At 36.2% G+C, this 24,231-nt stretch overlaps 1 protein-coding gene across 2 annotated transcripts in view; it reads left to right on the plus strand.

Annotated features, from left to right (window-relative positions):
• The window catches only part of PLOD2 (procollagen-lysine,2-oxoglutarate 5-dioxygenase 2), a 48,624-nt gene extending 26,363 nt beyond the window's left edge, over nucleotides 1–22,261 (plus strand). The window contains exons 8-20 of one of the 2 annotated variants that reach the window (XM_084291850.1): nucleotides 156–257; nucleotides 4,149–4,274; nucleotides 4,856–4,977; nucleotides 11,739–11,843; nucleotides 13,045–13,170; nucleotides 14,419–14,557; nucleotides 15,725–15,787; nucleotides 17,010–17,123; nucleotides 17,496–17,561; nucleotides 18,523–18,627; nucleotides 19,549–19,695; nucleotides 19,935–20,060; nucleotides 21,112–22,261. In XM_084291850.1, coding sequence (XP_084147976.1) covers nucleotides 156–257; nucleotides 4,149–4,274; nucleotides 4,856–4,977; nucleotides 11,739–11,843; nucleotides 13,045–13,170; nucleotides 14,419–14,557; nucleotides 15,725–15,787; nucleotides 17,010–17,123; nucleotides 17,496–17,561; nucleotides 18,523–18,627; nucleotides 19,549–19,695; nucleotides 19,935–20,060; nucleotides 21,112–21,267 — 1,497 coding nt within the window. In that variant the 3' untranslated portion in view covers nucleotides 21,268–22,261. The remainder of the gene's footprint in view (nucleotides 1–155; nucleotides 258–4,148; nucleotides 4,275–4,855; nucleotides 4,978–11,738; nucleotides 11,844–13,044; nucleotides 13,171–14,418; nucleotides 14,558–15,724; nucleotides 15,788–17,009; nucleotides 17,124–17,495; nucleotides 17,562–18,522; nucleotides 18,628–19,548; nucleotides 19,696–19,934; nucleotides 20,061–21,111) is intronic. The other variant, XM_084291851.1, reaches the window with a different exon arrangement.
• The last annotated feature ends 1,970 nt before the right edge of the window (nucleotides 22,262–24,231 follow it).

Consider the following 24,231-nt stretch of genomic DNA (forward strand, 5'->3'; position numbering starts at 1 on the left):
TTGGTTTGATTTTTAGATTAAAAAAACAGCCTATTGCCATTAGGTATGTGGGATTAAATGATTAAGCCTGAATTCTGTAAAAGGTACAGAATTAATGCATGTAACACTGATTACATGCACATCTCAGTAACCTGAATTGGTCATTTGTTTACCAGATTCACTTGAATTACTTGGGAAACTATATCCCCAATGCTTGGACACGGGAAACTGGATGCAGTATTTGTGACTTAGATTTACTAGATCTATCAACAGTAAAGGTAAGAATACTTTCACTGGAGCAACGCTATTTTGAAAGGTATATAGTCATTTCTAAAGCAAAATGTCTTCAGTATGCAGTATTACATTTTGTAGATACCTGGGGATATTTTGTCTGATATATGAAACTAGAAGGAAGGAATTTTAGTTTACTGGAAATATCAATACTTCTAGAAATATTTTCATGCATGCATTTTAATATAGATTTCCCAAATATTACTGAATCTAGTCCCTTCCCCCAAAAGCTTTCCAGATCCTTACTTCTGTTCATTGGGGATGAATGAATCATTTCTGAATCGCGCAAGATGCAAGTGAATAACTTGAATTTTTGGGAGGTGTGGAAACTCCTTAGATCTTTCAGACTTTAAATACCTTCACAAAAACAACAGCAAAACACTAGAATATGTGTCAGTTTAATAATTTGTTACAAATGGTAATTAACAGTTAGCTGCTACATGCTTGCAGTTGCTGTTTTCTGAGAGAGATAGGGAAATAATCAGTTTCTTTGCCTTATGAAGGATGATACAGATATCTGTTTTCATTTATCAGATTTATTCCACATATATTGATATACAGATATTAGTGAAGTCTCAGAAATTCTCATAGGACAAACCTACCTAAATACATATGTGCATGTATCTGATATTTGGGAACTTGTTTTAACTCTTTGGCTCCATGTATGACACCTCTAATGTCTTTGCACAGTTTTCAGTTTGTATTAAGTAAACTTTAGGTAAACATTAGGATCTACAGTGTGGAAATATAAGGCTTGTACTTGAAAGAAAGTTCAGATTATTCTTAAAGCGGTTTCATTTTTTTGTCTGCAGTGAAGATGAGAATGAGAACAGTGTTTAGAGTGTTGTGAAGATTGAGGATATCATGAAAGAAGTGGTGGCTGGTTTGGCCCTGAAAGTACAAAGTGAAAATTTCTGGGCAATAAGAAGCTTATGAAATAGAATATGAATCCAAAAATTATTGCTGAAATTGTAATCACTTTCAGATTCTTTTCACATATATATAATTTTGATTTGAAAATACAGTATTCTACTGATGTTCTGTTCAAATTGTTTGCACTTTCAGCTCTAACTTAAAGTTTTTCTCAGGAAGAGAGATTATCTCAGTTTTATCTGACAGTGCTGGCAGTTCAAACATGGCTGGGAAGTTTACCTTAAAGCCAGTAATGGGGAGTAACTTGCAATGATTTACTGGATAGCTTTGTATAGTTCAAGTACATCTACTTGGAATGTGTCTTCCTTACTGTAACTCATTCTTTGGATACTATACCTCACTTGCTCTGCCAGCAGAAATAGCAAGACTTTTCCCTGGTTTTTGTGGAAGTGTTTACTTCTGGCTTTTCTGACTACAAGCAATATTTCATTTTCAGAACTCCCTTTCTGTTCTGGCCTGGCTGGTTGCTACTTAACAAGAAATCTCTCAGAAAAGAGCAATAGCAGCTCTGGTTTTGTTTGACTTTCTGCATTGATGCACTCATCTCCTGAGAACTTTCTTGGTTCTCTTCATAAGGAAGTCAGATTTGTTGATATGTGATGGGCTTTGAGTTTCTTCAGATGAATTCAGATGAATTCTGGCATGGGTTCTTGACTTGATGAGCTTAGCTGTTGTTGTTCCATTTTGGGTTGGGCCTTACCTACAGACTTTGACTGAAGTAGTACAAAACAGATGCACTCTGGTATAAAACAAGTAGCTGAAACAATACTGGTTTCCATTATGGCCACAAGGATATTCTTCCCTCTGTGAAGGCTGGGGTAATGTATGCAAGGCAGAGGTGGGTGGAAGCATCGTGGTGGGCTCTGCAGGTCAGTCTGCACTAGATGAGCAGAAGAGCCTAAGATGTACCTGGAGGCAGTTGGAGTAGGTGCCTTACTTAGTGGGATATAATTTTAGTAACCTAAATTAAATTGAGTAACAAACTTAATGGCCCTAGAGCTACTTCTTAAATCCTGACACTTGTTATTGATGTGGAGGCTTCCTGGTGTGAGCAGCAAGGATAATGTTGTTGCCACCTCTTGCTTCATTGGCACCTTCTGTCAAAAGGGCTCCTGGACTCTGTCTTCTGACTGTGCAGAACACTCTCCTGCGTTTCTTCCAAAAATCATCACAAGCTCACCTACTGCTAGTGGAAGAAGCGTACTTTAAAAGGTGAACATATGACCTCTATGAAAATGAGAATCTGTCAGAAAATATAGCATCCACCAGTATAGACTGGGTGCTTGCTGAGGCTTGTGTGTTTTGCTGGAGCATAACTGGGAAGAACCAAAACTTCAGACTTGATTTGCTGAAAGCTCTGGGTATTAAAATTGTTCATTCTGACCTCAATGTGTAATCTGAATCTTGTAAGCATGGTGACCCAGGGTCTAGATCAATGAACTCTGCTTTGAGGAGATAAAATGGGAAAACACTTTGCAGGGATCTATGGTCTTTTATACATTAGATATATATGTGTAGACATTGGAGCCAAGTAGTTCATGCTTCAGTGCGTTGCAGGAGTATTAGTGACTCCTGCTTGTCCCTATAACCTCTGCATATCCAGCCTGAACCTTCTTCCTTCTCTAAAAAAAAAAAAAAAAAAAAAGAGGGCAATGGTTTAGAATTAGAAAAATACAGAAGAAATTATTGTAGCAGTTCTATTATTGGTAACACATGTTTGTTCAGCTCAGTAAGTCTTATGGCAAGGCTGCTCCCCTCATTGCTTGCGATCACTGGTATTGGTTACTCTGACCCAGGTTACAGTGGGGTGGTTTCCAGTAAATATTCCAGTCACTTCTTTTGGGCCATGTCAGAGTCCATGTCTTCATCAGCTGTTCGAAAGTTATTAGGTTGCCTGCATGAGTGCATATTGGATGAGTGTGTTGGGTTTGCAAATGAAGTTGTAAATAGGAAGCAGTCAGGATAAGAGCTGGTGCTTTAATGTTTCCTAGCTGGTGCACTTGCTAGTGTGTTCTGGATTTCCGATGTAGACACTTCTAAAGTGGGTGTAGACTTGCTCAAGGAAAACTAACTGGCAGTCTTTTATATGCATATAAGCTTTCTCTCTGAGCCTCTGGTAGTTGTTTAGGTGTTAATATTGACTGTCTAATTTAGAGGTGCAAAAAAGCTTTAAATCAGTGCCTTTCTGCACGATTAAAGACCTTTCAAGGTTAAATTTCTGTTTCAAATAATGTAATAGAATTTTAAGACTGTAGTTTTGCTTTAGTGTTCATGATCTCTATACTGAACACATACAAACTAGGAGTTTAAAAGATATGAACATATGAGATGGTGGAGAAAACTTCAGTATCCTTTGTAAGGGGAGTTGTTCTGGTTAGTTTATCACAGGTCTTGACAAAATCATCAGGGAAGTAACACAACTCATTTATGATGGCAGGGGGATGGTGGGTATAGTGCATGAAAAAGTGTGTGCAAGTGATGTATCTATCTGTATCTTCGGATGAAGATACAGATAACTAAAATATTATTGTGGTATTTATTCTTTAACTAGTACTTTAAAAAATAGTTCCATGTTTTCTCGTAAGTTTAATATATATGTTAGCTCTAAAAAAAACATGCTTTACAGTTCTAGGTGTATTTCATTACATACTTATTGCTGTTTTAATATTTTTATAAGTAAATATTTTACAAGTCTTTTTACACTTACTACTTCCATTTTCTATTGTTGGAATTCAAAGTTTTGAAGCAATTTTAAATTCATCATCTTTGTTTTGTCAAATAATGAACATAAACATGGGCAGTCGCACCTAGAGTTGGTTTGTTTTTATTGTTGGGAAGATGTGTGGCCTAACTTACTCCAGCATGATGTTAGTTGCTTTTTAATAAAAATAACCTTAGAAAGAAGGCAAGTCTTATTGGTTGTGTCAAAATATAATTTTTTTTAGGAGCATCCAAGAGTAAAAATTGGTGTTTTCATTGAACAACCCACTCCTTTCCTACCTAAATTTTTAGACAGACTGTTGACACTGGACTACCCAAAGGAGGCCCTCAGTATCTTCATTCATAATAATGTAAGTATGTTACTATTCTGCAAAATGCCATTTTTAGATGTTGTGGTATGAATTAAAAGCTTGTGCTTGCAATAAGGAAGTTTGGAATATCACTGAGTGTGGCTTCATCCCCAGCCACCTTGGTAACACTGAATGCTTCCTTCCTGCTGGGTGATCTCTCCTTGGGGATGGCAGAGTAGGGATGGTCATGGGCAGGAGCTGGGGCACCAAAGAGCCATTCTCTGCTGTCTGGGCACAGGCTCCTTCTCTCTGAAGCCCTTCTGGAGTGCTTTAAAAACTCCTCTGTGCCTATGAGATTGTAGGATGGGGGTTAAAGTACTATGATAAAATACTGCATAAACAGTTTGAGTTGTGTTGTTGGTCTAGATGTACAGCTTTGATTTATATAGCTGATGTGTTGGGTTCTCTTGCCAAAACTTTGGACAAAAGAGCTTGATTTTTAATGATAGCTATATTGGAATATCTTCAAATACTGTTTTCCATCTGTTTGTTTAGGATAGAATACAATTTGTTCTTGGAAACTGTTTATGATTCCACAGCAATTTGTACTTTTCATTACAAAAATGTTAACATGATTACAGGAGGTTTACCATGAAAAGCACATCAAGAAATTCTGGGAAAAAGCCAAGAACATTATCAGAAATATAAAAATTGTTGGACCTGAAGAAAATCTGAGTCAAGCAGAAGCCCGGAACATGGGAATGTAACTTCTAATTTATAAATTCTTTATAGTTATGAGCACACTAACATTTTTCATCTTTCATGTATGTTACTTTGTATCTTAAATACTAACAATTTTACATCTTAAAGTGTAGAAATGAGCTTTTGTGGTAGAACAAACCCTAGATATCAAATATGAACTGAGTATTTTATGGTGTCTGCTTAATATAAAAGCTGTTGGTCATTTGTGGAAAACATCTTTCTGGTTTGGACTGTTCCATCTCAGTAGTCCTTCATCTTTTGATGAAGGCACAGGCAATAGTAGACTGAAGAAATAACAGATGCCAGTTTATTTTTACATTATACTCAGCACAAACTATATATTTAAATATCTGTCACCAGCTTGAACTCTTAAGGCTTAAATACTTAAAGCTTTCAATTTTTCATTCTCAAATGAAAGAAGTGATGCAATACAATGAACTTCAATAATTTTTTTGTGCAGAAAAGTACATGTAGCAGTAACTATGTAGTAGTTGCAAATGAAGTAGAAATTCTAAGTACCACATTTTCAAAATATGTATGTTTTTATCCAAAACACTTTCAAGCTGAGTTGTCAGTGATTCTACAGAACAGAGTTACACCTTGCACTTGATATGCATTTAATTTCAGATTTGGACTAAGCCAACAAAACACAAAAAGTAAAAATACGGTTAGAGCTGGACCTGGGTATACAGGTGACAATTATATTTCTTCCTATGGATCAAAAAGATGGAGATCTTCTAGAAGTGCTCTAGTACAAGTTTCTGCTTTCAGAAAAAGAAAACTTCCAGTTGACTTTGTCTTATGTCCTCCTACCTCCTGCTAGGGAGTCTGACTTTAGGTTTACACCTGGCACTTGCGGGGCCTGAATCTGACCCTGGGACATGTCCTGTATCAGACCTATGGGCCACTGGGTTATAATGGTTGCAGCACTGGCCACTGCTGGAGTTGCTCGTGATTCTCCCTGCAGGTCCATTCATCAGGTTATAGTGTCTTACAGACCAGGATCCCAATGAGACCTTGCTGTGGTACTTAGGCAGGCTTTATTCTCATATAATTCTTGCATTCATCTTTCCTCCCAGTCTTCAGTGAATGAAAAGAGCAGAGATAAATTTGAGGCCTCTTTCTGTTATATTCAGATGTGAAGAGCACTGCATAGGCTGTTCACAGTATCGGCTGAAACAATGAAAGGACTAGTCTTAGATGCTATTGGAAATTCATTTGAATGGGGTTTTGTTGTCCTGAAGCCACAGAGAAATTGATATTTGGCTGAGCTCCTAGTCTCTCCCATAGCCTTTCTAGGAAACATTACAAATGTCCATGGCTGTAGAAGCAGCCATTCATGTGTTTATAAAGCATGAGCATTATTAGTAGGATCTTTCATTTCAATAATGTAGATATAATTTGATGGCTCCTTTCATTTTGGCTGGGATAGGTCAATTTCAGGTCATCTGCTTCTTCCATTGCATTCCTGGTTTGCTTGGCTAGCCTTCTTATCAATTTCTCTAAAATAACTACACTTTAATTTTCCTCAAAAATCTAAAATGGAAGTATGGGATTTCTATGGGAAGGGCAGTTGCTTTTAAAAAAAAAATCAATTCATTGGCTTTCAACCCTCCAGCTAGCTTCCAATATAACCTCATTTGTATCTCAATAGTATTGTGGTGGGAATAACTTGATAAGAGATTCTTCAAATTTTAAGGGTTTGATTTACAGACACTAATGTATCTCCTGTATCTATCCACAACTGATATTTTTGTTCCATCTCTTTTTTTCCCAATTTAGCCGTTTTAACTTTTCTCTATTAATATATAGCAGATTTAAAATGAGTTTGGCCTCCTTATTTGCACATTTCCCACAAAAACTATTTATCTGAAGGAGTAAAACAGTCTTCAGTTCGTATTTGGTGCCTAGAGTTAAAAATAAAAGAAAACTTCAATTGAACACACAGGAGAATACTTTTGAGTATGTATTTCACTTGGTCAACCTTCTTACTTAATTTTTCCACTGTTTGGCTCAGTAAAAACTGGTGATAAATCATGAGATTCTCAGTGAATGAGACTTATGTCAATATAAATGTGAGAAAATAACTTTTTAATTTCTTCCATAACCATGTAGCAAACTTCTACCTACTTTTCTCATTCACATAATAAACTATAAAAAGGCATTTACTTTCTTGCTGCCTACTGATATGGAAAAGCCCTCTCCTGAGCTTGGGGTAGTTGGATGGGTGTTGGAAAAGACACAAAATTGTGTAGTCAGCAAGGACTTGTTTGGACAATTCAGCAACATTGGCAGCAACATGAGTGTACAGCTTTCCTTATGCTACAACAGGCAGAAATGGGGAGATAAGGTAAAGTAGAATAAAAAGAAGAAAATCTTAGCTGCACATCTTCTGAGTAGTTTCTCTCTCCATGTATATCCTTTCAAAGTGCATCTTTCTTACCCTTTAAGCTATGTTTACAAGTTCTAACTGTTTTTTCCTTCTCTAAAGAAAATTTTCACTTGGGTTCATTGTTGTGGTTTTGCCTTATTTGGAGTTAAGATTCCAACCATCTTTAAAGAATTTATGACAAAATGGAAAATAACAGTATGAGATACTTTCAAGCAATAATAGGAAGTAGAGAGAGATGAATTTCTCATTTGTTTCTCTGAATTTTTATTTGTAAAAAGCTTGCTTTCTCTAAACTTTCCTCCAAGTACACTACATTGGGATTCTTTATTTTTTGATTTTTTTGTGTGAAAATGATTAACAATAGAACTAATTTTTTTCTGAACTCCTTGAAAATGTGATTTACCTCTGCTTTTAGTGGGAATATTAATTTTAATGTAATTTTATACTGAAAGGTTTCAAAAGTCTTTGGAAAGACTGAAATTAGTTGGGCTGTTCAATGACCTCACTGTTAGATTTTGAGCTGTGTTTTCTTGTGTGCTTCTTGAAAGTCAGGATATTACATCAAGGTTTCAGGGCTCCCATTTAGTGTTGGTAAGTGATGGATTGGCCACAGGTGAACTTCCTTTAGCCCTGCCCATAAGGCTGATATTTTGGCTGTGATTAAAGGAAGAACGGAGATAAAATGTGTGTGTCTTGGATGTCAAGTGTCAGACTTGGATTTTCCACAGCTGCTGCTTCTGAATGCTTTAGCGATTTTGGGTTTCAGGCTCAGCATTTTGAACTTTCAGCCTTGCAAAGGAAAAACAACCTCCTGCCAATATCTGCTTATTAGTTTCCAGTTGCAGTAACTGTGGTGATGTTACCCAAGTCTGAGTTGCAAAGCCAAATGTTAGTGCTCTATCTATTCTGGGGCTACATTTATTCGTCTTCAGTAAAGGGTGATAGGAGCTTCTTCGGGAAAAGCAATGGCTATGGCTGAGATACTGAAAGTTGCTAAATGGCAGCAACGATGCCAAGTCTGTCAATGAGCATTGCAGGCCCTTTTCCTTACAGGGGTCCATTGAATGGCCTGAGTACTCTTTGGCTCACAGTCCACATTTGGAATCATTCTTCCATACTGTGAGAAATATGAAAATGATGAAATGCTAACTCAAACTATATCTAAACAAAATGTAAATGACTCAGTGCTAATGCAATTGAGTAGATAGTATGTTCCCATATTAACAAGTAACCCATTAGAAGATCCTCAGGGGAAAGCTTCATGAGCAGAAAAGCCATGACCCTGATCCTTCTTGAATGAGGTCAGTTGCTAGATGGGCTCATGGTTTGTCAGTAAAGTCATAGTTCTGAGTGCAAAATACTGTAAACTAATCTGCTGAGTTTTAGTTTGTACTTCCAATAAAGTATCTTGGTGTTCTACTAAAAGTGCTACATGTACAAAATAGCTACACTGAAATAACTAAGTTTTGTACAAACAACAAGCTTTCTTTTCAACATTTGGTCTTTGTTTATAAGCAAAGTGTAAAGAAAGTATGTTAAAGGTTTTAGCCATTTAAGTACACTAAAGTTTAGGCCAATTAAGAAGTATATTACTATACATAAGAGTATTGCTAGAAAGCACTTTCCACTTGTTCCTTGCTGTGGCCTGAATGCACATACTAAATAGTTCCAAATGTAATCTGGCATTTCTGTATCTGTGAAGGTTAGCATACATCGTAAGAATGTAATACTTTAAAGCAACACAATATCCAAGATTATTTAAATCCCTTCAGGGGAGCTACTTGCCAACATTGAAATCCTAAAGAAAAGATGCATGAATTTGCTATGAATAAGCTTGTTGTATTCATTTTGACAAATCTTTACAGTTTTCTGTATACCTGAAATTGGAAGCATTTTAATGGAGGCTTTTGTTAGTGACCATAAAATGCAAAGGCAAAACTTTTATTTTACATTTGATTAGTACCTAGAAATGCAAGGATAATCATCACTTAATACATTTGCCATTTGGTGATCCAGTCTTCAGTGTTGTATAGAAGGAAATAAGAGGAAAAAAGTCACAGTAGCAGCATTCATTTTTGGCCTCTTAGTCTGTGTATAGGTACATATAAATATATATCATAGATATAAAGATAAAATGTACTTAATATTCTTGTTTATAAAGGTTGAAGTTAGAGCTTTCTTAATATTAGTGACTGAAACTCTTAATTTAGTATTTTGCTTTGGATTAATATGTGAATGATGAACAGAAAGATTTGTCAACATAACACATTGAACCAGATTTAATGGAATTCTGGCTCTTTAAGAAATGGTAAAAGGTAAGGGACCGTAAATTCTGAAATAATATGAAGTTTTCCAGCTGTGTTTGGCTATGACTACGTACAAATCTCTTCTGTTTTTCTTCACATTGTTCATAATTAAAAACATGAATTCCATTCATATCTTTGTTAATGGCAGCAGATTTTTTTTCCTTCTGGGGAGGTATTGGGCAGTGCTGTGGCTGAAAGCCTGGACTGACAGGGTCTGTCACTGTCAGGTTTAGTTTCCTCAGTAGTAGAGTGGGGATAAAGATACTTGAATATTTTTGGAATGAGTTTAGCTAATGTCAAGTGCAATATAAAAAGTTACTACTAACTATTGTAGTTATGGTAATGATAAAGCTACAGGTGAATTGCATTCAGTAGTTGTAAAGCTTTAGCTTTCAATGGAGTAGGCTAGTAATGGGAAATGTTATAAAGAATTGCTGGGCTGTGTTATGGCAGAAATAAAACCTGCCACTTTAAGTTGGAGCAATTATGTGAGAAAGTGCTGATTAAGGAATTGCAGTCATATAAGAGTGTATTAATAAGACAAACTGTTGGTGAAGGAGAAGTTAAGACAAAAATGGAGAATGACCAAAGACTTAAACAGTGGGTTTGTGTCCAAACACTGACTTCTGCAGTAGTGGGAATGCTATTTCTATCACTTTGGTACTTTAAAAATTTGGTTTGAGTCATTATCACATCTTTAGTGGTTGAAGAGGAAAGATTGCTTAAATTTATGGATGGAAAACACCTCACCTTCTGTGATTTCAGTGAAGTCACACATCTGAAATCCTTTGTATATAGGAAAGTTTGGTAAAAGATCCCAATTTTGTTGACAAATCCTTACAAGAGATCCTAAATGCTGATCCAAGTGTTATGTTACGTAGTGGAAGGGAATGGAGGAGATATAAGTAGGGAGCTGTTCCAGTGATCGCTGTGACTTGTACGTAACCTGTCATGTCTGCTGTTTGTCTTCTCCTGAAGTGACAGATCTCTTCCTTTGCAGAAAACCAGGCAGAAACAATCAAGTCAAATTGAACTTGAACCAAAACCTTGTTTGTAGACAATTCAAAGCATGAAAGTAAAATTATTTTAACACTTCAAACTGTTTGAAATTGATGCAAGTCTGTAAATAATAGTGGGGAGAATAGACAAAATCAATAATACCACTTGCATGATGGAAAGCCGCTGCTCTTGTATGACTTGAGGAATTGTTTCAATTTCTTGGAAACTACCTTTGATTTGCTATAATCTCCTACTACTCTGTTGGTGGAGGGAGGCTCGATTCACTTTAACAAATCTTTGCCTAGCAATTGTATTTCTGCTAAAAACAGATGTAGTCTGTGTCTTAGACTTATATTTATGGTAGAATGTTTCATTTTTGTTTGATGGAAGCTTTCTGTTGAATATGTGGAAATCTGTGCAAATAACTTATTCTTATAAAATCAAAATCATAACTGATGGGAATAGTGTATGGGACAAAAAACCACCTCTGTCCAAATTCTGTTCAGCAGCCATGCATTTGTCTTATGCTTCACTGTAACAACTGCGGTGGTGTTGTATGTCACAAAACAACCCAGAAAAGGTCTTTACATATATTTCTTTTTTACAGTTTTGCCTTTCATTCTCTGTGTAAAGATTAAATTACTATTCAAATCAACAGATCACATCTATGCCACCTTTGACAGTGTGACAGCCACATGCAAGTTATTTCCTCGAAGCTTACATTTCATATTTTAGCTATCCAGTACTGAGCATCAGCATTGGTATCCAGGTGTCTGTTGTAGTGCCCTGACCTCTGTTTCCTATTAGTACTAAGTGTAGTAGCTCTTACAGGACTTGGTGAAGGCTTGATACCACTTTTATTAAGAGAATTACAAGACATCTGATCCATGCTTTTAGGCTTTTTTAGTTTATTGCAGTACTGTGATCTAAACTTATCTTTTGCTGCATAACATGACGGGATTTTTATGCAATGTACAACTAGGATAGTTGGTTGCAGTATTTTTTCTGGCATTTGGCACCTTTTCTGGACATGAGTAAGCTAACCATTCCTTTTTGTCTTTTTAGGGATCTTTGTCGCCAGGATAAAGCATGTGAATATTACTTCAGCATAGATGCAGATGTTGTATTGACAAACCCGAAGACTTTAAAGTTACTGATAGAACAGAACAGGTGTAGTGTATCTCTTTACAGAATGCCTTCCAACTTGAAAAGATTCTCTGGGGCCCTTACAGTGAAAATAGGATCCTGTCTGTTCTTGTAAAGTTAGATCCTCTTTGTTTACCTGTGCTATTTGATTGCCATGGCTCATAACAGGCTTGGAGGCCAACAATTCACAAAGCATTTTGTTCCTGTCAGGCAACAATTCCTGATGTGAATTTCAAATGCTTCAAAATTTGATCTAGAGAGAATGGTATGGTGTAAACAGGCTTTGTGAAATAAATCAATACTTTAAGGAATAACAATTTCAAAGTTGTTCAAGCAGTAGGCTTAAACCAACAATGAAAACAATACCAACAAAATAAGAAACCCACAAACCATAAACCAATAGTTTATTATTGGTGTTGCAGTAATATTATTTTAAAATCATAAATGTGATAAAATAGTAGAAATGTTTTATTGTAGATGAAGCATCTCTAATGACCAGTGTCTCCTTGTTTTAATATGATCTCTTAAGCTGTACTGAGCAGTGACTTAGCCAGTGGCAGCTTTTGGCAGCTTCACCTGGTGGAAGTGCTGTTTGCCATGCAGTGTGTAGCGCTGTGGCCAGCTGATATCCCTGCTGGCAGTACCAGTGCTGCCTCACTGAGCCCCAGCCCAGTAGGAGACCCTGCTTATCTATATGCTGCCGCCATGGTACCCAGTCTGGGCACTTCTGCCAATTTGAAACTCCCCATGTTAGGTTGGTGGTGTTTGCTTCTTGGTAACAAATTTGGTATTTCTGGTATGTCACATACTTGGACTTGCCTATTTTGATTCAGTGTTAAATTTTGGGTAAGCTAATTTTCAACCTGGAATAACTTTGGTACCTGAAGTTTCACCCTTTTTTATTGTTTTTTTTTCTTGTCTCTGACATTGTGATGCTTTTTATGTCACTGCTGTAAGCAGTATTTTTTTGATTATGGAAATTCAAATCACCTTTGGTTTATAGGAATTGTTGCTTCTGTTATACTGTTTTTTTTAATCTCTGGAATGTAAGAGCCTGAATGCTTTTTTTTTTTTTTTATCTGGCTCAAGTTCAGAATAGCTGCTATAAGGTTTTACAGTCACTGGTGTTTTAACTATGTTCTTTTCTGAGGTGAAAAAAGCTGGTATATTTTGACATTGTTTACATATCACAGTTCATGTTTTCTAATTCAATGTCACTTTGCAGAAAGATAATTGCTCCACTTGTAACACGTCATGGGAAGCTTTGGTCCAATTTCTGGGGTGCTTTGAGCCCAGATGGCTACTATGCTCGGTCAGAAGATTATGTTGATATTGTCCAAGGGAAAAGAGTGTAAGTAATTATAAGCTAATTTTTAAAGTCAAGGTACCCATGTATGGTTATTAGGAACATACTTTATATGACTTTTATACAATCTTATTTCTGTGTTATTTCTGAAGGACCTTAAGTTATTTGTATTGTTCAGCTTTTTCTATTTCATAGAAACTTTTATTTCTTTTTTTTCCAAGATCACATCTTGAAATTAAAAAAAGCAAACATGAGCTATTCATCATAGATATAATCATTACCAGTACCTGTCTGGTTATGCTGGTAGTGTATAATACAGAAAATAGCAAAACAAATAGCAAAAAACAACTGAATTCCAGGAATCTTAGTCAAAAATGATCTCTGCATTCATCATATGTCTTCATCTTTTTGAGGCAAATGCTTAATCAACAAGTGACAAATGCTTAATCAACAAGTGACAATGATTGCAACTTCCTTGTTCTGGTGTTTCTTCTTGTCAAGTATATCCTACAGACCTCTTGAGAAACATTTTTCTGCTGTAGCCTTTTGTGCTTGTCCTTACCCTAAATGAATATTATGTAAGGTCTTCCAAGCCTGACTTTCCCATGTGGTGATGTCTTTTTGTTGCCCTTGGAAGAACAAAAAGGTCTGAAACAGATTGCTTGAACAGAACTGGCTTGTTCTCAATAGCACTGAAAGATGTGCTCATGGTGCTGGGAGGCCTGGCCATGGGAGGGAGGGAATCTGCAAAGCATTCATTATAGCAGCACTGCTTTGTTGATATTGGCCCAACTCACATAAATATATGGCCTGCTGTGGTCAGTGGGTGTTTATGTGAGGGGGTCAGATGAGCTGTGTGAAGCCTTAGTACAGTCTTTCAACTCATTTAAAAATCTGTTTCAGAATTACTTTTTCCATCTGCCATTGTAGAATAATAGTATAATTTAAGAGTTTGCCTTAAATATGGAAACATGAAGTACATTTGTAGTTAAAAACTCTCTTCAGGGAACTTGACCTTATTTTTTATGAAAATAATTTGTAGAAATTGAATTACAGCCTACACTCACATTTGAGAAGTGACTTCTTGATGCACAGCTGTAATTCTTCAGATGTCTTGGGAATGTTTTAGCTTCATTGCCTTGAAACTTGCTTTGTCTTACCAGCAAATACAGAGATGCTGATTTACTAGAATAGACAACAAATCAGTCATAGAATATCCCAAGTTGGTAGGGACCTGTGAGGATCAAGTCCAACTCCTGAATTGTGAAACTAGTTATTTGCCTTTTTTTACAGAGGAGTATGGAATATTCCATATATGGCAAATGTATACTTGATTAAGGGACAAACCCTCAGATCAGAGATGAAAGAGAACTACTTCACACGTGATAAGTTGGATCCTGATATGGCTTTCTGCAGGAATGCCAGGGAAATGGTAATGTACATCTATAACGGCTTGCTTTAAATGCACACAGGCTTCTTTGTGTTATGCTACACTTGACCATTTCACTTAATCTTGGTTTTAAAATTTTTACTTCTAATTCAAAGTACTGGCCAATTTTTGTGACACAGAACATTTTAGGTGTATTTTTTTTAATTGTTGAGAAGAACAGATTAAAAGTTTTTCCAGTGGCAGTGCACTGACTATGTGGTAGTTTTGGTTTATTTAAACATGCTAAAACTTCCTGTTGAGGTTAAAGACCTTCCTTGGTGGTGGAACCTCAACAGGAGGGAAGAAAGCTCAACTTCTCCGCTGTGCATGACTTCAAATTTATCAATGCACACACCTTTACTATGCACATTTTGATAGAATGTGAAACTTCTAGAAGACTAAGCTGGAATATTCTGCAATTTTATAAGTTAATACACTTTTAATCTAGTAATGGACAATAATATAAAAAAACAGATATGTGGTATGGTAGGAATCTTCTTAGGGGAGATGAATTACTCATTAATTTTTCTAGGTTTGATTAAAACTATCAGAAATCTGTTACTTCCAGTAAACTAATGAGAAACTTAACTTTTACTGTAAAAATGAGTATGTAAATCCACACTTCTACTGATATTTACACTAGTTTCAGCACAGAAATGATAAGAGCTAAACAAGACCTATTTCCAGACACTATAGCATTGAAAAATAATTCTGCTGAATTGAACAAGAAAAGTTGGCAAGTATTAATTTGTCCCCCCATAACAAGGCATGATTTCCTTTCTTTGTGCTGACTCCTCAACCTCCCCATCCAATTCTCTTGTATTCAAACCTTCTCAGCATCATTTATTGCAGACTTGTGCTTCCCATGCACTCATTCAACTAATCTGACTGTGGCTCATCAGGAAATTGCTTTTTCTTTCCTGGTCTGTGCTGTAAGATTGTTTGGTACATGCTTGTTTTTGTATTGCAGCAGATAAGAAGGGGCTGGTGGAAACAGCTTTGACTTGTATGTTAAGCTTTGCTTGGAGATGCATGTTGTCTGTAAAGGCATATCAGCTTTTGATCGAAGGCTGCTATTTCCCTATTGTAACTGTAGAAACCTAGTAGTACTTGGACAAAAAAAAAGAAGCTGTATCAGAAAACTGATGTGATGATTCTCCTTCATTTTAGACTTTACAAAGGGAAAAAGACTCCCCTTCTTCGGAAACATTCCATATGCTCAGACCCCCAAAGGTGTTGATTTTTTTTTTATTTGTTAGTTCTTATTACATGCAGTGTTATTCTACCAAAGGAAGATCCTTTTCCTCTGTCCACTTACTCTTCACAGAATATCACTACAGCTTTCTCTTTAGTCTTGTAAGATTCCAATTTGCAACAGCACAGGTTCTTCACAACCAGCTCCAAATGACTTATGCTTGTTATTTCCCCAGGATTGTTTCTCAGTGCTCCTGGGGTCATGGCATGCTAAAGCAGTTTTCTAGCAGATAAAATTGATTCAGCAGGCCTAGGACGGAATAAAGCTAAAATTCCTGCCAGGTCAGCCAGGGTCCCTCCATGAACATAGGGTAGCTGTGAAATCAGTGTCGTTTTAAGCTGTTTTTCTTGAGCCAGACCTTCCTTATTCTCCCTGCTGCAGCTATTTTATGATTTGATAGGTGCCCAAAATAGGGCACGTATTTAACAATCATTATCGTTCTAACAATTTAACTCTTTTTCAGACAAAAACTTGGAAATAAAAATATCCAAGAAATAATAATATCCAAATGGGGATGTCTTTATTTATTGCAAATTTAGGTCACAAATGCTTCTGAAATGAGATTTAAGTCTGAAAAACAGTAAACTTAATGAATACTCAATTTCTCAAAATATTTTCTGCTACCATTGCTAATCAAGTTTTTAATAGTTTTTAATATCTTCTGTTAGCAGTTTGATAATAAAACTGTATTACCACACTTCATATTTTGTACATATTTTTCCAATGTTTACTAAGGGGATAATACTTGAAAGTGCTTAGTCGCTTTGCACCCTGATCTGAATATTCTTGTGCTGTATTTGCAAATACCTTTTTTTATTTCAGGCCAGTTCACCAGGATGATACAGTGAATACTCTGAAATAATGTTTCTTCTTTTGATTTCCATTAGGACTTTCTGTTAGCTTGTTCTCTTGGCTTTTAGTTAGAAACTAAAACTTAGATGTTGATTTTTTTTCGTGTGAATATCTTCAGTTTGAGAACAGATACTTCTAGTGTGGCTGCTTAGGTTTTCTGGAAAACAATCTCTTGTCTGTTTTCTCCTTTCTGTATATTTTTGCACTATGAATAATATGTCTTTGTTTAACTGTCTTGAAAGATATATTCAATCCAATGCTTGTAAACAAGAAATCAAGTTTTTGATTAGAGTCAAGTATTTTGCTAAGATGGATGGTTTTGCTAATGATATTTTTTGTTTGGTGTAGGGCGTTTTCATGTACATCACCAACAGACATGAATTTGGAAGACTTATTTCCACAGCCAATTACAATACCTCCCACTATAACAATGACCTCTGGCAGATATTTGAAAATCCTGTGGTATGCATCTAATTATTGATTAAACACTTTTTTCAAATACTTTCAAATACAATGTATTATAAAGTACTTGGAACTTCAAGACTTTATGCAGAAAACGTGTGTATTGTGCACTAAATATTGGTTGTATATTTAGTGGTGTTCTCTACCACTCATTTGACAATATCAAAGTCCACTGATGACTGCAGTAATGAGTTGGAGATATGGCCATGATGTAGGCTGTGGATTCATGATTTAGACATGATGAAATTCATTTCTTTTGTGGTTATAAGGAATTGTTTAATTGTTTCTTGTGCTTTCCATAGAGCACACGAACAGAGCACAAATGATTCTTTAGTAGATTAATTCTTAATCTTTTAAAATTATTCTTGCCAGGACTGGAAGGAAACCTACATAAATCCCAACTATTCAAAGATCTTCACGGATAACATAGTAGAACAGGTGAGTATAACTATCATTAGACAAAGACTACTTGTCTTATTTTGGGGATTGACTGATAAGTTAGCATGGAAACAGCTATTATATGCCAATGCTTTGGTGTGCAGCAGAACAGTTTGTTTTGGATCACTACTAAATTTGTCAGTGAAAATTGAGATGCTAGAAGTCCAAAAAAAAAAATTTGCTAGATTGTTCAGATTAATGTAATTGTAGGAGTAATTGCCGTCTCCAGAATAAAATTGTAGCTTATTTGAGTAAGCTAGTACCACTAGCAAAAGACCTAATAAAACTTTTGTAAGAGATTGTTGTGGTTTTAGTATCTAGTAAAGTCAAGCTCTTACAGATGATTTTCTTGGGGTTTGCATTTCCCTATGGATTCTATAATATCTGGTAACCATCAACCCAAGATGAAGCCTTTTGCTGGATACTAAGTATTTTTTTCCTTCCTGTCTGTCTGCTTGCTTTCATGTAACTGGGCTGGACACAGTGCTTTTATGATGATAATTGTTTACTGGTGTTGGATGACTATTTTTGTGACAATTAGGCACAGTGTTTTAATAAACTTGGCTTCATTAAAAGCTGGGATAAATTGCTTTTGTATTTAAAAATGTTAAGTTTGAAACAGCTTTTCTTAATAGTTCTTATGTAAAAGACTCAGGCTATTAAATCAACCAAGACACAATATTTGGGTGCACTAGCGCAGCTGTTAAAGCTGAGTCACAACTTCTAAGGTAGCTCATAGCTTTTGCTTCATTCTGTGAAAATACACTTGTGGACCAAGACAAAACTTGATTATTTAAATAGATCTGAATTATGGCTCAGAAGAGAATGGCTGATATTCTTTAGTGACCAAAAAAGTGAAAGTGTTGTTGGCATGAGCTGGTTTTACAGCTGAAAATAAAAAGGTAACTGTTGTAACTTAACTCCACTAAAAGAGATGAATGTAGATTTCATGTTTTCATAGCCATGTCCGGATGTTTTTTGGTTTCCTATATTTTCTGACACCGCCTGTGATGAATTGGTAGAAGAAATGGAACATTTTGGACAATGGTCTGGCGGAAAACACCAAGTAAGTATCAACCTCTATAAACATTATTGAGAGTACATTTATAATAAGTCATAGTGTACTGCAATAAACTTTCCAACAAATGCTAATGACCCAAGACATCTGCTGCATGGTATAAAAATGCCTTGTTTTGTCTACTACGTAGCTTGTTGTTCAGTAGTTTGAGACATTCCTCAATTAGCCTTAAAGTAGCAAATTCAGACTTTAGGAGTACTGCAGCTGCTGTAGTAGTTATCCAAGGCTGATCTTTAACTGTTCAGAGAAGTTTTACTCATTCACCTCAAATCCTGATTTGTCAGACTTGCCCCCCTAAGTGGTTACCTACAGGTGTCATAAGATACTATTTGTATTTGTACCAGGTTCAAAGTATTCATAACTACTGCTTAAAGTAGTATTCATAAGTATTCATAACTACTGCTTAAATCCAAGTTCTAAAAACAAAGGTTTATCAATTTTGCAAATGCTTGGAAAGGAGATATGTTGCAGTCACGATTTTACTGCAGGTTGTAGCCTCTAGAAAGGCTTCTTAAAATGCTTTTATCTTAAAATTTTAGCATATTTAATTATAAGCATACTTAATCTTATTTAATCTTAAAATTATTTTAACATTTTTATCGTGACAGTTGAGGCCTGTGCTCTGATCTGATCTACATCTCAATAATTAAGAGTTTCACTAGGGAACTGATTTTATTTACAGGCAGCACATTTAGATGTGCTGCCTGTAAAGGCAGGTGTCCACTCACCTTCTAAAAACCATCCAGTTCTTGATCATTGATACTTCAGCAATTACTCACAGCAGTTAGCTGTGAGATTACTGTATGTTAAACTTACATATGCACTGCTCTGCAGAATCATGAATGCTTGTAGAAGTGCCAGAAGCATTCCATGCCCATATTTCAAGACTATTTATGGTGTTTTCATTAGGACAGCCGTATTTCTGGAGGTTATGAAAACGTCCCAACTGATGATATTCATATGAAGCAAATTGGACTGGATAATGAATGGCTGCATTTCATAAGAGAGTTCATTGCACCAGTGACACTAAAAGTGTTTGCTGGCTATTATACCAAGGTATGTGTTTAAAAGTATTGCAGATAATCTCTAAATGCAATTACTAATTCTAAGTATTTTAACAAGTGTATCATATTTAGGTTGATTGGCACATTTACAAGCCACGTAGCAGTAATTATAGATGAATATTGTGTTGTTAACTCAGCTTTAAATGGAGAAACAAAAACAACAGCAACAAAAAACCTTATGTGTGACTTGGAAGTTTGCATGTTGAAGTCTGACTATATATTTTGTTTCAGGGATATGCTTTATTGAATTTTGTTGTAAAATACAGCCCTGACAGACAGCGGTCACTCAGACCTCATCATGACTCCTCTACGTTCACGATCAATATTGCACTCAACAAAGTAGGAGAAGATTTTCAAGTAAGTTGGCAACAAACTTATTGAATTTAAAAAAAAGTCATTCTTGGAGTTGTCTAATATTGTTTTCAAACTAGAGCCCAAATGGATACACTGAAAAGCTGTGTCGAAGGGGAAAAGATATGCAATGCAAGCAGAGAGATTTTATTTCCTGGTGGTTTTGATAAGAATCAATTTTTCTCTATTGCAGGATCTGTGCCTGTTAATGCACTAAAGTTGAGTTGGTCAAAATGGCTTTAGACGATGGGAGGAAAGGAGTTGAGGAAAAAGTTTGGAGATATTCACTTTTAACATTTCTGAAACAATTAATGTAGTGAAATACAATTTTTTTTTCATTTTTTAAATACTACCAAGTTCTCTTAAATGGCTTTTCTTTACAGTTTTTTGTTTTTAAAAATTTCTTTAGGCCAGACACAAAACCGAAACTTTCACTAAGGACAAAGTAGTACAGTTGTACTACTTTCTCTTTTTGACCTAAGATAAATTTTTTGCTGTGATACTTATTCAAATGAAACAGCCCTCAGGAAATGGAGACAAACAGGGTAGTAACAGTAACATCCAGCTTTGACTGGTAGAGAAACTTAACCCTCTTTTTTATAAGGCCATGTCCTGTATTATTTGTACTTGCACTTAACATCCATATGTATGTTTCTCAAATTTATTCCTTTAGAAAATATTGCTTCAGCTTGAAACCAACAACTAGACTAATTTAATTAGCATTGTTTAAATGATGTCATGGATAGAGATGCAGTTCTAGAACAGGGCCTATGAACATTGGTTTGCTATTCTCTGCATCATTTGCAGTAATGTTACTGAAAATCTGTTTCTCGGAGGTGCTGACTGAATGAGTTGTTATCCAGGGAATGCTAAAGTAAGGGGAAGTCTAAATTATTGCTAAAGCTTGCCTGTTATGAGTTGCTCAGAAGACAGTAATTTGAACAATAGTATGCATAGTTTAAACAAAACTTACCGTAACAGCCTATTATTATCATTTTAAATTGTGGATAAATATTTATCATAAGTGTGGTGTTGGTTTTGTTTTTTTTTGCTACAGGGAGGTGGATGTAAATTTCTTAGGTACAACTGCTCCATTGAGTCACCCAGGAAAGGATGGAGCTTCATGCACCCAGGAAGACTTACTCATTTACATGAAGGACTTCCTATCTTGAATGGCACAAGATACATTGCAGTATCGTTTATTGACCCATAATTTTATTTTGCCCTCTTCAACACCAGTGTTTGATTCTTTACCTAAACATTTATTTATAGTTTTCTTTTGGAAGAAGGTGATACAAGAAATTAAGTTACTGTTCCTAGACAGCAGGGTTACTTTGGGCTAAAGAACAAAAAAAGTTTTTAAATTTCTCAGTATCTGCTCTGAGCCTTGAGTCACAAAGTAAACATGTCCTGCTTATCTTTCCATTTTGCTGTCTTAAAGAGTAGGTAAGGAGGAAAAATGGAAAATCATTTTACAATGAATCTTTCTATTTTGGGAAAAATCCTAGATGCAAAATTATCTGAAACTTATTGTGGTTTTTATTCAAGTGACACATTTAAAATTGTGTAGTGTGTATATTTGGTACCAACTAATTAAAAAGCACAGCCTAAAAACAAAGTGAATGTCATGCATTTATTGGGGTTAAGCAATAATTCCGGAGATGGGTATATATATTTAAGGGAAAACATCTCAGTAGCCTGTTTTCTTAATTCACTTAAAGATACACATTTCAGTATTTTAGGGGAAAAAAAGGCAGAGATGGAGTAATGATTAAATAATTCAGCTAAGAAAAATGTTTTTATCATTTGTTTTAAGAACTCAATGTGTTAAAATTACTTCTTCACCAAGTGACCTTCACTTAAAATAGTTATTTTTTTTAAGTATGTAATTGAACCCAACTGATGCTAGAAATTTGGTGTTCATTTTCAGTGATGGTAAATTTTAATAGAAGGATCTTTTATAAAGACAATTTTCTACTTGTATTTAAAGTTACTTGAATTTTGTATCAGGAAAAAATTGTGGAAGTCCCTTTTAAACCTAAGGGTCTTAACTTGCTGTTTATTTTAAAGAAATACATTTAAAATATTCCTACTGTATCTACTGTTTGTAATTTAAAGAAACTTGAAGCAAACTGTCTCAAAGTCTACCGTGCCAAAATGCACATCTTGGAAAAACTTGTGAAAAATAAAGGGTAATTTTAAATTAATGTAACACCTTGTGGTTTTATTCAAGTGGGTGGCTGAGCTCTGCCACACCTGCTCTCACTCCCCCTCCTCAAAGAGGAATAGGGAGAAAATGCAATGAAAAGGGCTCAAAGGTTAAGATAAGGACAAGGAGATCATGCAGTAATTATCATGACAGGCAAAACAGACTCAGTATAGGGAGATAGTAATAAGCAATAAGTCTTACTAACACACTAGAGAAGTGAGAAACAAAGGAAAGAAACCAAAAATGCTTTTGCCTCCATCCACCTTCTTCCACCTCCTCCCCTAGAGGCACAGGGGGAACGGAGGAACAGAGGTTATGGTCAGTCTATAGCTCTCCTTCTCTGATGCTCCTTCTCAGTCACTCTCATCTCCTGTGTTGTGGGGTCCCTCCCATGGGATACAGTCCTTGATGAACTGATCTGGTTTGGGCTTCCCACAGGCAGCAGCTCTTCAAGCACTGCTGCAGATATGGGTCTGTACCACAGGGTCCATCTTTCAGGAGCAAGCTGCTCCAACCTGGATCCCCCATAGGCAGCAGCTCCTGCCAGGTCCCCTGCTCCTGCATGGTCTCCTCTCCACTGGCTACAGGTCCAGCCTGGAATCTGCTCCACAGGCTGCAGTCTCCATTGGTTCAGGTCCACCTGCTCCACTGTGGGTACTCCATGGGCTGCAGGGGGGCAGCCTGCTTCACCATGGTCCTTACCACAGGCTGCAGGGGACTTCTGCTCTGGCACCTGGAGCACCTCTTCCCCCTCCTTCACTGACCTTGGCACCTGCAAGGCTGTTCCTCACTTGTCTCACTCTCCCAGCTGCTGTGTGGTGCAGTGTTTTTTTTTTTTTTTTTTTCCTGTGTTAAATGCGTTCTCACAGAGGTGCAAAACAACATCACTTGCTGTTGACAGCTCTGGTCAGCAGTGGGGCCCTTATCAAACATGGGGCGGCTTCTAGATCCTTTTCACAGAAGCCACTCCTGCTACCCAAGCCTTGCCATGTAAACCCACTACACACCTTTTGCTTGAATGTATTAGGGCTTTTTGCATATTGTCTTTATTCTTACAGAAGTTAAATTTATTGTTTTTCAATGAGTTCTAGATGCACTTAGATTGCTAGAAGCTTCCCAAGATGGTGCTGGTTTTCAGCTTATTTGCTTTGTTACTGTCGAAGTTATTTCTCTTGTGAGTTGGCACCTATGAACCAAATATTGCGTTACACTTTCAGAACAACCCCAGCAGGATGCATGTTTCTTGTCTGTGCCCAACTTTCCTTCATTTTTAGTAGAGAGGCTTTGGATCTAAATAGTAAATCACTTTTTACCTGCTGAAGAAGCTTCATATCAAGTTCTACTAAATGGAAGTTCTACTTGGAGCTGAGAGGATGGGGAGCGAAGTTCAAAGACTATATTACGCCAAATAAGCATGTTTATTTCCATACCAGGTTGTTTTGAAGAGTAGGTTGTAACCATACCTCGTCCCACTGAAGCAAATGCATCAAAAAGTAATAACTTTGATAATACACAAGTGAGCTGGCTTGAAAAAAGCTGTTTTCCCACAGGAAACTTTGCTTTCATTTCCCATACATTTCCCAACCTTTCTCCATTTCAGGATAATAATCAGAGGTTGACAAATATATCCCCCAACTTTGTTTCCAGAGGCAAAACACATCTTAGTGAGTGTCTGTGGATATATAGCCTGTGATTAGGCAAATACTACAGACCACAAAATCTTAACGAGTTTGAAATGAAAGCAGCCTGTGTCAATTGTTTTTTTTTCCCGAGCATTTGCCTGCAGTCTGTTAGACTAACTCAGAACGGAGTAGTGTTATTTAACACTGGATCAGTTAAAGACAGTTTAATTCTAAATGGAGTTTTCTTGAAAAGCTGCAACTACAACAACAAAAAAGACAATCCTTTAACACAAAACATGGAAAGATTTTAAAGTGTTCTTTCATGACTTGTTTTATGTATTTCATA

The sequence above is a fragment of the Netta rufina genome (assembly GCF_964035555.1).
Source record: "Netta rufina genome assembly, chromosome: 9".
Taxonomy (NCBI): Eukaryota; Metazoa; Chordata; class Aves; order Anseriformes; family Anatidae; genus Netta; species Netta rufina.